The sequence below is a fragment of the Somniosus microcephalus genome, chromosome 22 (genome assembly GCF_052327205.1).
Source record: "Somniosus microcephalus isolate GS21.2 chromosome 22, FLI_Smic_1.0, whole genome shotgun sequence".
Classification (NCBI taxonomy): Eukaryota; Metazoa; Chordata; class Chondrichthyes; order Squaliformes; family Somniosidae; genus Somniosus; species Somniosus microcephalus.
Genome location: NC_141008.1, coordinates 59294030 through 59307173, shown reverse-complemented (window position 1 = coordinate 59307173; position 13144 = coordinate 59294030). Strand labels below are relative to the sequence as shown.

General features: G+C 40.8%; 1 protein-coding gene across 2 annotated transcripts in view; it reads right to left on the bottom strand.

Annotated features, from left to right (window-relative positions):
- The window catches only part of spata22 (spermatogenesis associated 22), a 52938-nt gene continuing 39794 nt past the window's right edge, over positions 1–13144 (bottom strand). For both annotated transcript variants that reach the window (XM_085964855.1, XM_085964856.1), the window contains 2 exons: positions 7485–7582; positions 1–1056 (listed from right to left, as the gene is read on the bottom strand). In XM_085964855.1, coding sequence (XP_085820981.1) covers positions 865–1056; positions 7485–7582 — 290 coding nt within the window. In that variant the 3' untranslated portion in view covers positions 1–864. The remainder of the gene's footprint in view (positions 1057–7484; positions 7583–13144) is intronic.

The following is a 13144-nucleotide window of genomic DNA, read 5'->3' as shown; positions in this document are numbered from 1 at the left end:
CAGCGGCAAAGTAGGCTTTAATGAAAAACAGTTTAAAATGTATTAGATTGTGGCACAATATGCAGAATTTGTTATTGATTTTTATGGAATATATATTAAACATAGAATTTCCTTGTAATCAACTGCTGATTACTTCTTAATAACCCTGCAATAATGTCACAATCATTAATCCTCTTATGTGAACATCATGACACATCAGATATGGAGCTCACTGACAGCCAGTGTCTGCAATAACACAAGAAAAGAGCAAATTAAAAAAATCTCTGCATAAAATTGAAACAGTACGTATTACATAGGCAGTAATACAATCTCAGAGTTTAGATGACAGCGCTTGCATTTTATAGCCTCATCTAAACTTCTTCATTGGGGTGCCACCTTTCAATCAATGGGATAAAAATTTCCCCTAAATTGTATTCCAAGTATAGCACCTCAGTAAATGCTGCAAGGGAGGACTTTAAAGGACCGGTGGTAAACAAAAAAAGTATTCTGATAAGTAACAGGTTTGTGTATAAGTTAAAGATGAATGGATGTGCACAAGAGGCAACACAGTTTAGCTTTCTGAATCCTACAGTTTTCAAAGGAACCCTACAATGGAATCCTTGTAGCCCAACAAGCACTTGAAATCTGTTGAAAGCATATTGTTGCTGCATACATAAATTCAATTTTAAAAAGGTTTAAAGGTCCTGTCAAAATTTTCTGATTCACAAAACACATTTATCCAATCTATAGTTGTAATTTTAAAATTAAGATTTTCAAACAGTATTAAATTCAGATTGCAAACTACATTTTTACAGCGCCCTTTCTTTGAACCTCCTACATAACAAAAAAAAATGACAAATTTGGATATTGGTTATGAAGAAGTATTCAGACTTCATTTAGTGTCTTAACAAACTGTGTCATCGCAGCATCTGCTACGTTGACAAATTCAGTGAAGGTTTTCTGTTCTACAGTCGAGGCAGGCCTGACAGAGACACATTTAAAAAGGTTTCTTCTCTTGTCATAGGTCCCCATGCATCTGTGTACCTGTCCTCTGATCAGCCGTGGAAGGTCACGGTCCTGTTGGAAATAGCAAATACAAGATTTGACATATCAACCAGCACATTAGCATTCAGTGAGAAAAATTTCAAAATGCTTGATATGCTACAAATCTTACCAGCATTAGATGGTAATATAGTAGGTGCAGTGGCCAAATACAAAATTGAAACTACTGCCAAGTACTGTAATTTATTCATTAGAACCCAAGCTAAGGTTAAATAAAATTTAGAAAGACTCAGTTGCCAGAACACAGTCATAAAATGAAACAACCAAGAACATACAGATTTTAACAGTGACATAAAATCTTATTCTGAGTTGAGCAGCAGTTAGTATTGTTAATGCATTCTGAAGTTGTTCTTAAATAAATAGACAAGAGGCAATGCAAGAATGTACCAACACACTGTGCCAGAGTGGTGAAACATGTGTTCAAGTCTACAGTACCACACATGATTAGTTCCTCACCTCAGTTTGTGCTCTTAAAAGGAGGCATAAAGTACAGGCCTGGTGTTGCTCCATAAACAAGGAGGGAAAAAAAATCAGTAGACAAGTCATCCTGGGTTTGGCTTGAGTGATACATTGGCAGCAGCCTGATACCAAATGTTATGTTTGATTTCTTGTTTGGGAAAATGGTGCATAGTGTATAAGTATCCACTTTATAAAAATAATGCAGGTTACTCCCACAAAAGAGTACACATGATGATATTATACACAGAAATATAATTTACTCAAAACTGTTAGGATTCATACTAAAATGTCAATAATCTGCCACATCCACGGCACTTCCACTGAACTTTAGCAACTGTAGTTCACCAAGGACGGCTGTCATCTTTTTCAGAGTAGCATGGCAAATAGGTCACACAATTATGAAAAGCATTCTCCAGAAATTATTTTCATTGCTTATAATGAAAGTAAAACCAAGCTAAAGATAATTGAAATATAGGAATGTATCATGTTAGAGGACATTGTGATTTTGCCTGTTTCCTTCCGGTCTTGACCATGGGTGGGGGAGCAGCAAAAGAATAAGGGGGAAAAATTCGGTATCGCCCCATCTGGGGTGCAATTATCGTCCGGGCGCAAAGTTTAGCACCTAGCACTAATTATCGCCTCCGACTGCAAACTTGGCTTCTATCACCCCTGGAGGTGATTGCAGCGCTAAATCAGGCGCTACACACCTCTGTTAAGGCGCTAACGCCGAGGAGCGAGGTGCTACCTCAGAGCGCTGGCGAAGCTCGTGTGATGTCAGTCAGCAATGGAACAGACACACTGGCGCCGGCCAGTTCTTAAAGGGGAGGGTCGATCTTGCTCTCCATCCACACCCTGCTCATTGCAGCCTTGAATTTCGGCCTGGAGAGACCAGTACATCAAATCTGCTGGAAAAAACAATGGAGAGGCCCAGGGAAAGAGCTCAGGGTGCAGCCCCCATAGTCTTGTCTAAATTGATGCAAGGAAGACCAAATCAAAATGAACCTGCAAAGTGCTGCTCAGTACCCAAAACTCCTCAACACAGCGTTGAATCTCTCCAGAAGGCTCTCTCTCACTCAGAATGCGTGGTGCAAAAATGTCACCAACAAAAAAAGGCAGGAAGCGGTCGCCTTTAAATAGCGCTCCCCAGTCCCTTCCTGACTGCAAAATGCTCCCCTCAACCTGTCGTTGCTAGCGGCAGGCGGTAAGGCAGGGGGCGCCACTCAATATCCAGTCCGGGGCGCTGCACGCTCGACTGATGTCGCGATCTGCGGGCACAGGAGATCGTGGCGGTAGTGTTTAGCACCACCGCAAAATGTCTGGTCAATTTCGCGAGCGGCACAAACATCGCCGCGCCCAGGCGCTAGTTGCTTTGTGCCCATTAGCACCCTCTTAAGACGCTAACGGGAGGCGCAAACCAAGCGAATTTTCCCCCCTAAATGTCTTTGTTTCTAATTTTCTGATTCCTTTTATTTGAATTTGTAGACTTCCTATTAACTGTCTACAGTCAGCTGATAATAGAAGCTTATTTACATATAAAGTTGCAACAGAGTTGGGAGATTATAGAAACTCACTGCACAGAACCACCTAGTGGTCAAATCGCACAACTACACTATGATAGGTGACGCAGCAAAATTGAAGGGGAAATATTGACATCGTAATTTACAATGGTAAATGCTGACAGAAAGCGGAACTAAAAATAGTGATAAATGAAAGTAAGATTTGTGGACAGGAAATGTGTATCATACATAAGATTTTTAATAATATATGGATGAGGCTATAAGTTATTGTCAGTGATATTACCTAACAAACTCTTTACATGTTGATGTGATATTTTTGTGTATGGTATTTTAATGAAGGTACTAGGCTAATGCCTCCCTTAAAATATCACACAGAAGAATGGCATTGAGCACATTAAGTGTTCATCAACTAATATCGGCAAGTTAATTAATCTTTAATCTGTTGAACATTCTTTTCTTTTCCTTTTCCTTAAACTCAAAGAATACATCAAATGAAAAGTAAGCTTAGACAAGTTTTACTCAGCAACCTTAAACTAGGTATCTCTCGGAGAACAACACAACTACACAGCATGCTGTTGCCAGCGCAGGAGGTTTGAACCCTGTGGGAAAATAATAAAGCTGTTTCAAAACCGTACTGTATTTTAAACCTTACTGGCCAGAGATCTGTGATGCTGAATTGAAAACAACAACAGGTAGCTTTTTGATGAGAAAATATCTGTTCACAGCTGTTATAAAGCTAGAGTGAAATTAGTGAAGGGTGTTTTCCTTTTTACAAATTATAGTGAAAAAAGTATTAGGTCCACGGAACCAAACCGCAATAATTTGACACCAATTAGGCAAAAGGATGATTGATGTGTAAAAGTAAATGTAATGCAATTTTTTGAACTTACATTTAAAGAACATTGGTAAGTTTGTTCAGCAACTTATTGTGGGGGATGATTTTAGTCTCACTTAGCATGCAGAATTCGCTGATACGTTTTATCACTTGTAAATTAGTTCTCGATGTAACAGTATCATTTTACTCAGAGTTGCCTGTTATATTGACACTTGTCCAAGGCACACATGCTGCTTCAAGTTACATGAACTTACTCTTCCGTTTTTATTTTTATAGGCTGATAAAAAGTTTGTAATCGTTTTAATTTTATGTTTTTTTCAATTTGTCCCTTGATAAATCTTGCCTTCAGCTCTTCTTATAGAAATTTTGGCTGGGGAGGAGGTAAAGGTAAACTTGAACACATTAGGTTGAAGGATGCAAACGAAGCTACTGCTCGTGACCCTTTAATATAGCCAAGTGTCCGATTCCTTCATATCAGTAAATCTATAGAGGGACAAAATGTAATAGTAGCTAGTGCCAGTGAAGGGACCCAAAATTAGTTACGGCTTTGCAAATAGCACTTGTAATTTTGTACTGCTGCATCACGCTAGAAATGTTGCCCACTGGAACCTTATCGTGAGAGCACTAAACTAAATCTGGCACATATTATACATTATATGGGAATATTTGGCGTTGGGATTGACTAAAGAAGATGAATGATTTATAGCCCACCATCATTATTCCCTGCCTTGATGAACACAAGATTCACCACTAAAAAGAGCTACTAGAGTTAATCAAATGGAACTGCAGACTCATTCCACAGTTCTAACATTAAATTATATAGAGCAGACTATAGGAGATGCACTTATATTAAAGGAGCCAGAATCCTTATGTATGGCAAGTTTTTCTTCTGCAGTATGAGCTCCACCATGTGGTCCAGCTGAAAATTACAACACTTATACATGCAACCGCTCCCTAGCAATGTATCTGAAGGTCACAAGATAATTATGGATGAAGGCCACCATTTGAGTTATTCAGTTCAGAGAGATTCTAAAATCACACACCCCATTGTAGCATCCAATTGTTTCGTAAATAATTCCAGTTTTTTCCTTCCACTAAGCTACCTGGAAATTTATTCCACATGTTGATCACTGGGTGTGTGAGGAATAATTTCTCGATATCTGTTCTAAAAGTTACTTCTCTAGTTTGGCTCTCCTCAAGTTCTACTCCAGCAGTTTAATTTAAAGTAATATATCGGATTAACTTTTTCTATATTTTTAACAATCTTATATACTCTGTAAGATCACCTCTCAGATGCCTCATTTTCAGGTTGAAAAGCCCAAGCTTCTCCAGTCCTTTCTCATAACTCATACCCCTCACATTGGGTATTAGCCTCCTGGCTCTTCTCTGTACTGCCTCCAGTGCTTGAATGTCTCTCCTGTTTCTCGGCAACCAGAGCTGGATGCAGTATTCAAAGTACCGTCTGACTAGAGCACTGTAAATTGTTAAGATTATTACCTCCTCTGACTTACATTCTACTGTTTTGGATATGTAGTTCAACATCCTATTGGCTTTGTTGATTGCTGTTCTGCATTGGTTGGACACATTTAGTCTGCTAAGCCTCCTAGGACTCTTTCAGATTCATTTATAGTTATTTCAACATCATTCACAGTGTGCATATTGTCTATTTTTTCTTCCCAAGTATAGCACTTTACGTTTGTCTGCATTAAATTTAATTGGCCATTTTCTGCTCACTTACATATCTTGTCCAACTCTTTTCATAGTTTCTGAACTGCCTCTTCTGATTCCACTGCCCCTCCTAGTTTTGTATCATCTGCAAATTTGACCACTTTGCATTGAGTTTCTGAATCTAGGTCATTTAGGTAAATTAGAGACAGGAGTGGGCCCAGTACTGAGCCCTGAGACACCATTCAGTACTTCTCCCATTCTGACATAATGATTGCTGTTGTTTCCTACCATTCCATCAGTTCCTTATCCATTCCCAGGGTTTACCATGAATCCCCACAGCATTGAGTTTAATTACTAGCCTTTTATGTGCAACTTTGTTAAAGGCTCTTTGGAAGTCAAGATACGCCACATCATAAGGCTTATCACAGTCCACTTGGGTAGTTACTTCCTCAAAGAAGTCGAGGAGGTTAGTCAGGAAGGATCTTCCCCTTCTGAATCCATGTTGACTGCTGTTTCCTAGATTGTTAGTATACAGATGGTCTTCACGTTTACTCCTGATAATCAATTCCAATATTTTACATGAAATGGAAGACTGATGTGCTGTAGTTGCCTGTGTCTGTTTTCTTCACCTTTTGTATGGGCACCATATCGGCCTGTTTGCAATCTCCTGATACCTCCCCAGTGCCCAATTACTCCCTCATAATGATTCTCAGTGCTTCACAAATCTCTTCCCTAGTTTCTTTCAGAATTCTACCATCTATCCCATGGGATTTATTTGTTTAGAGCCCGATTAGCCTGTCAAGAACTTCCATCTCATTTATAACAAAGTCATTGATTTTACTTGGGATATCTTTGTTTGGAGAGGGCTTGTTGCTCATATCTTCCCTTTGTTCAGAGTATTTACTATTTAATGCTCATCCTCGGTTTAGCCTCAGCTGCTATGATTTTTTTCCAGCTCTCCTTTTACCTCTCTGATCCCATTTGTAATATGTTGTTGCAATTTCTTAGGCCCGTCTCCCTGCAGGATTTGCCATTTTTCCTCTTTATCTCACTTTTAATTTATTTGCTGATCCATTTAGGTCACATTTGTTTAGTCTGAGCTTGTTAGTTTTGGGAATGTAGAGTTTTTATGGCGTCTCTATCAGGTATACTTAAATCTTGCCACCTTTCTACCTCCCTCTCCCTCCTCAGAGGCGCTCCTTCAAACCTACCTCTTTGACCAACCTGTCCTAATATCTCCTTAAGTGGCTCAATGTCACACTTTTTCTGCTAAAGCTCCTGTGAAGCACCTTGGGGTGTTTTACTATGTTAAAGGCGGTATATAAATGCGTGTGGTTGTTATTGTTTCTCGGTTGTGAATGTCCGACAGCAAACACACCTCTTAGTTTTCCTTTCACCGCTGTTTTCCTTTCTTGTTATATTTCTCCTGTTTCCATTTGGTTTAATTGTTTTAATCCCAGGTGCTCTCATTTGATTTTATGTGATGCTTTCCTTTACTTTTATCCTCCTCATGTGTTTTGTTTTGTCTTTTACTTCCCTTGGGTATTATTTAATTTGGCTTATTTCAGGTGCCCCTCTTTGTCACCGACTTCACAGATGTTCTCTTTCATCTTAGTTCCTCTCCACTGCACTTTACACTTCTTAGGTAATCTCCTTCTAAATCTACTCTGCCTGGGTTCCCTTTAACAAAATTGCTAGAATTATTGCTCCATCTGTCTTTCCTGCTCCCCTGTTACTTTAACTGAGTCACTGAAACTTCACATGCAGTCTGTGATCTTTTTGCTTTACTTCAGTTGTTTTTTGAGTTCTTTGGCATCTCTGTGCCCCAAGGTTTATCGATTTAAAAAAAAAACTTTGCGGGAGCCCTTTGGAGCAGCTGCCATACCAGTGGACCAGAAGTGATTTATGATCATGAAAAAATTCCATGTTGGCAGTATTTCAATGTGATTTAACATTATACTTACCATTTCATAGAACACACAAGAAACAGAATCCTTTCTATCTCTCAGAAGAAAATTTTTAGCACTACGTTCTCCAGCTATGACTGCAGAATCTAGGGTAGCTGTAAAAAAAGATTGTCCAGATGTAAATGGGGGAAGGTTGATTCTGTGCTATAGACGAGTATTTATTTTGTATTTATTCATTAATAATTGATTTTGTTTCTTACAAGGAAGCTGTATTTAATAGCATATTCACATATAGATGTTTACAATCTTCATTTGGAACAAATGCTTAAGTTAAAATGGCTTGCATTTACATCCTGAGAAACAAGACAAGACAGATAAATATTGGCTCAATTTATAGTAGCGGAAACGAACAAACTATATAAAAATAAAAACAAGTGCTCAAAATGTATAACAGATTAGTCAGCATTAGACTTAGAAAGATAGATTAATATTTTGGGTATAAGATTCAACACTTTGCGGGCTAGATTTTACGATAAGAATAATGGTAAGAATAATCGTGCTCACCGTTATAACGGAGAAAATTTGACAGCAAATTCTGGAGTACGCACATGCGCAGTTGAACATGGAAATCCAGAAGTTGCTGTCAGATACCCTGCTCCTTCACAGGGTGCGCCATTGCAGTCCTCGCTAATAGACTCGACACTGAAATGAATGCAATGGCGTGAACTTGGGGTACCTGCCCACTAGCCCACCAGGATCATCCTGGAATGCAAAGATAACCCATGGCTTATTTTCTCTACTGCAAACCGTCTTCTTAAACGCCTCTCTCCTGCCTCCTCCACCCTCACCTCCAACAACAAGTATGAGGAGCTCATGGACTTCTTTGTCACTAAGATTGAGACCATCCATTCAGCTGCCTCTGCCGCTTCCCTCCCTTGCCCTAGCCCAACAGGCCAAACATCCTCTAAGATTCCCCCCTGCCCTAGCCCTGAACTCGCATCTTTCTCTAGTTTCTCTCCTATCTCCTATCAGGTGGTTTCCGGCTTCCGGTCCCACCTCCAACTGCATCCGGCCCACAGATGTGATTTTCCATTGATTGACCTTGTTAAGCCCGCCCTGCAGGTTTGCCGATCAATTAAGAGGAAGCCGGTCAGATGACATCATTTGATGACGCGTCATCTGCCGGTTTTCTTAAAGGGACCACGCACAATTTGTTTTGACTGTTGATTTCTCAGTGTTTGACAGCATTGAGGTGCTGCAAACACTGGCAATCACTGTACAAAGGTGAGCTCTTGCACCCAGGCTCTCCAATGACTCCCCTCATAGGCTGGAATAGATGGTAGCTGCAAGTGAGGTGACAGAAGTGATCTGTCACTGGTGAGAGAGGTTCTCCCAAATGAGGTGGCACTGGACATGGATTTCAAAACTTGTTACCTAAAGAAATGTGTAAATGCATTAAAAATGAATTTCCCAACATTTTCTTACCTCTGAGACTCACCAGTGCACCATTGGATCCTTCACACCACTTCTGCAGCTGTCATCAATCCAGAAACATTACAGCAGACTCACAACACGCCACACTTACCTGGCGTGGTGTCCGGACGTCGGGAAACCCGAGGCAGAAGCGGCAAAATTAAAAAATAGCCTGTCAACTACTATCAACTACCTGTTAATAGGCAGTTAATTGGTTTTAATCTTCTTCCCGCCGCTAGGTGTCGGGTCCATGCACAAATCGGGGACCCGACACTTGGGAAAATTGTTTGGAGGCGGGTTGACGGCCCCCTGAGCACCGGCAAAATCCAGCCCACTGTCTCCCTCCCCTTCAAACATGCCGTCGTCAGCCCTTTCCTCAAAAAAAAAACCTTGACTCTGTCCTTGCAAAATACCGCCCCATCTCCAACTTCCCTTTCCTCTTCAAAGTCCTTGAATGTGCTGTTGCCTCCCAAATCTGTGCCCATCTTTCCCAGAACTCCATGTTTGAATCCCTCCAATCAGGTTTACGCCCCTGCCAGGGCACCAAAACGGCTATTATCAAAGTCACAAATAATAACCCATGTGACTATGACTGTGGTAAACTATCCCTCCTCGTCTTTCTTGACCTACCTGCAGCCTTTGGCACGGCTGACCACACCATCCTCCACCAACGCCTCTCCTCCATCGTCCAGCTGGGTGGGACTGCACTCACCTGATTCCATTCTTATCTATCCAGTCGTAGCCTGAGAATCACCAGCAATGGCTTCTCTTTCCGCTACTGCATCATTACCTCTGGTATCCCCCAAAAATCTGTCCTTGGCTCCCCTCCTATTTCTCATCTACATGCTGCCCCTCAGCGACATCATCCGAAAACATGTCAGGTTCCACATGTACGCTGACAACTCCCAGCTCTACCTCACCACCACCTCTCTCGACCCTTCCATTGTTTCTAAATTGTCAGACTCTTTGTCCAACATCCAGTACTGGATGAGCAGAAATTTCTTCCAACTAAATATTGGGAAGACTGAAGCCACTGTCTTTGGTTCCTGCCACAAACTCTGTTCCCTAGCCACCGGCTCCATCCCTCTCTTTGGCAACTGGCTGAGGCTGAACCAGACTGCTCGCAACCTCGGTGTCGTATTTGACCCTGAGATGAGCTTCCGACCACATATCTGTGCCATCAATAAGACCGCATATTTCCACCTCTGTAGCATCGCCTGCCACCGCCCCTGCCTCAGCTCATATGCTGCTGAAACCCTCAGTCATGCCTTTGTTACAGTACCTCTAAACTTGACTATTCCAACGCACACCTGGCCTGCCTTCCACCCTCCATAAACTTAAGCTCATCCAAAACTCTGCAGCCCCTGTCCTGATTCGCACCAAGTCTCGTTCACCCATCAGCCCTGTGCTCGCTGACCTACACTGGCTTCTAGTTAAGCAACGCCTCAATTTTAAAATTCTCATCCTTCTTTTCAAATCCCTCCATGGCCTCACCCCTCCCTATCTCTGTACAATCTTCAGCCCTACAACCTTCTGAGATATCTGCCCACCTCCAATTCTGGCCTCTTGCACATCCCCGATTTTAATTGCTCCTCCATTGGTGCCCTGCCTTCAGCTGTCAAGGCCCTAAGCTCTGGAATTCCCTCCCTAAACCTCTCTGCCTCTCTACCTGTCTTTGCTCATTTAAGATGCTCCTTAAAACCTACCTCTTTGACCATCTGCCTTAATATCTCCTGATGTGGCTCAGTGTCAAATATTGTTTGATAATGCTCCTGTGAAGCGCCTTGGGACGTTTTACTACATTAAAGGTGCTATATAAATGTAAGTTGTTGTTATTGTTGTAGTAGTTCCACACTAAAAATGACTGAAAAAGTAAGGGCTAGTGCATTCAGAAGTAAGTGAGTTTTTAACGGCGTGATAAGTGATAATTACTGCTGAACAACCTCTCTGGCCCAGAAAATTAAATTTTACAAATGTGGCATCTCATTCCTCAGAAGAAAATTAGTGTTGGTGACTTTTTAAGAAATATTTTTTTTTTTTAATTTTAACTTTGTCTGTCACTTTTATCTTTCTCCCTTAATCCCATCTGTATTCTCCAATCTTTATTTTGCTTTCTGTACATCATTTAAATGTAATTTACATAGGATTACATAGCATATACAGCACAGAAACAGACCATTCGGCCCAACCAGTCCATGCTGGTGTTTATGCTCCACTCGAGTCTCCTCCCGTCTTTTCTCCTCTAACTCTATCAGTATAGCTCTCTATTCCCTTCTCCCTCATATGTTTATCTAGCCTCACCTTAAATCTATACTATTCACTTCAACCACTCCCTGTGGTAGCGAGTTCCACATTCTCATCAATCTATGGGTAAAGAAATTTATATTTCCTGCTTTATACTTCTTGTGCATGTCTTAGTGCCGATTCTTCAAGTTGGTTGGTTAAAGAGCCTCGCCTTTTCTTGACCAGCTCACAGATGCCCTGTAGAGGGCACTGCACTGGAACAGATGCCAGATTAGAGCAAGTCTGCGCTCTAAAGCCTGCAAAAACTTTGTAGGCAGCTGTCAGCGAGGTGAATGGCCACTCCTTTGCCACTGGCCACAAAATCCGGGCCTAAATCTTTACTATTTACTGCCAATTTTCTTCTAGATACATCTTCCCAGAAGAGGTTCTGTTCTCTTTGTTGTGACTTTTGTTTGTCTCTGTCTTCCAGTTCATTGTCAGTACTGCCCCTCCTTTTTTCATCTTTGAACCCTTAACCTCTACATTTTCTTCTGTTTCTCGCCACTCTTTACCTTGGTCTGTCTCACAATTGGGCTTTTCCAGCCTGATGATGCCAATTCTGATGAGGGATAACCCCAAAATATTAATGTACCTTTCCCTTTCAGATGCCTGCCTGACATGCTGTGAATTTCCAACATTTTCTAGTTTTACTTCAGTCTATGGAGTACAACAATCAATTGCTCACTCAATCACATATTATACTTGTTGAAAACAGACTAATCCATCACATGTTGCAATTGTATTATTTCACCCCTCACTGTTGTGTTTTATTATTGTCAATGAGATACACAGCCACATTGCTATTCTGTAATATTTTCCAGGGGCACTTCTGCTCACTGAAGAATATAGTAATGGCAGTTATCACCACCATGCTATATTACACCGGCATTACTGACAAAATTCTGGAGGCACAAACATAAGCAAAGTATTTCAATTTAACTTTAAAATCAACATTTTTTGTGCAATTAACAAACCTTCAGTGTATTTGCCTTCTCAATAACACATCATACTTTTAGAACAATCCAAATTGGAAATGAGAATAGACACCAGGGATAGCTCTACAGACTAACACTTTTGACAATGATAAATAATTGGTTGAAATTTTGTAAGAAAACCAGAGGAAGAGTTTTAAGAGGCTCCTTACTAGTAGTCTCTACCAGATCAATTATATATTTTTCACCGGGTGTAACATAATATGGCGTTTCACAATGCAGTACATTAGAGCAGATATAGAATGTTACTTTTCAGAGCTAATCTAGAAACAAGTCATACCAAGAGAGGGATGGGATGGATGGAACAAATTTATATTCATTTAGCACCTTTCACGTCCTCCAGTTGTCCCAAACTTTTCACAGCCAGTGAATTACCTTTGAAGCATAGTCACTGTTGTCAGATAAGCATATGCAGCAGCCAATTTGTGCACAGCAAGGTCCCTCAAACAGCAATGAGATAAATGACGAGTTAATCAATTTTTGGTTATGCCAGTTAAGGGAGAAATGATGGCCAGGATACTGGGAGAACCCCCGTCTCTTCTTTGAATAGTGCCACAGGATCTTTTACTTCCAGCTGAGAAAGCATCTGAAAGACAGCATCTTCGACAATGTGGGACTCCTTCAGGATTGCACTGAAGTGCCAGCCTGGATTATGTGCTCAAATTCTGGAGCTTGAACTCATGACCTTCTGACTTATAGCACATGGTTTCTCGATTAGAAGGGGTGCCACAAGCAGAGGTCATGGCTTTATTGAGCTATACTTCAGTCAGGGATTAGTGTAGTTGAAAACGAATTCACTCTGATCCTTACAATAAGAAATTTATCCCTCACCAGTCCCAATGGTACATAATAAAAGCAGTACATACGGTTAGAGTAATTATAGATACTCTCAAGGAAAAAAGATCAAGAAGCTGGAAGGCCCTTGGCAACCTTAAAATCACAAACTACAAAAAAAGACAAAGCTCAGAA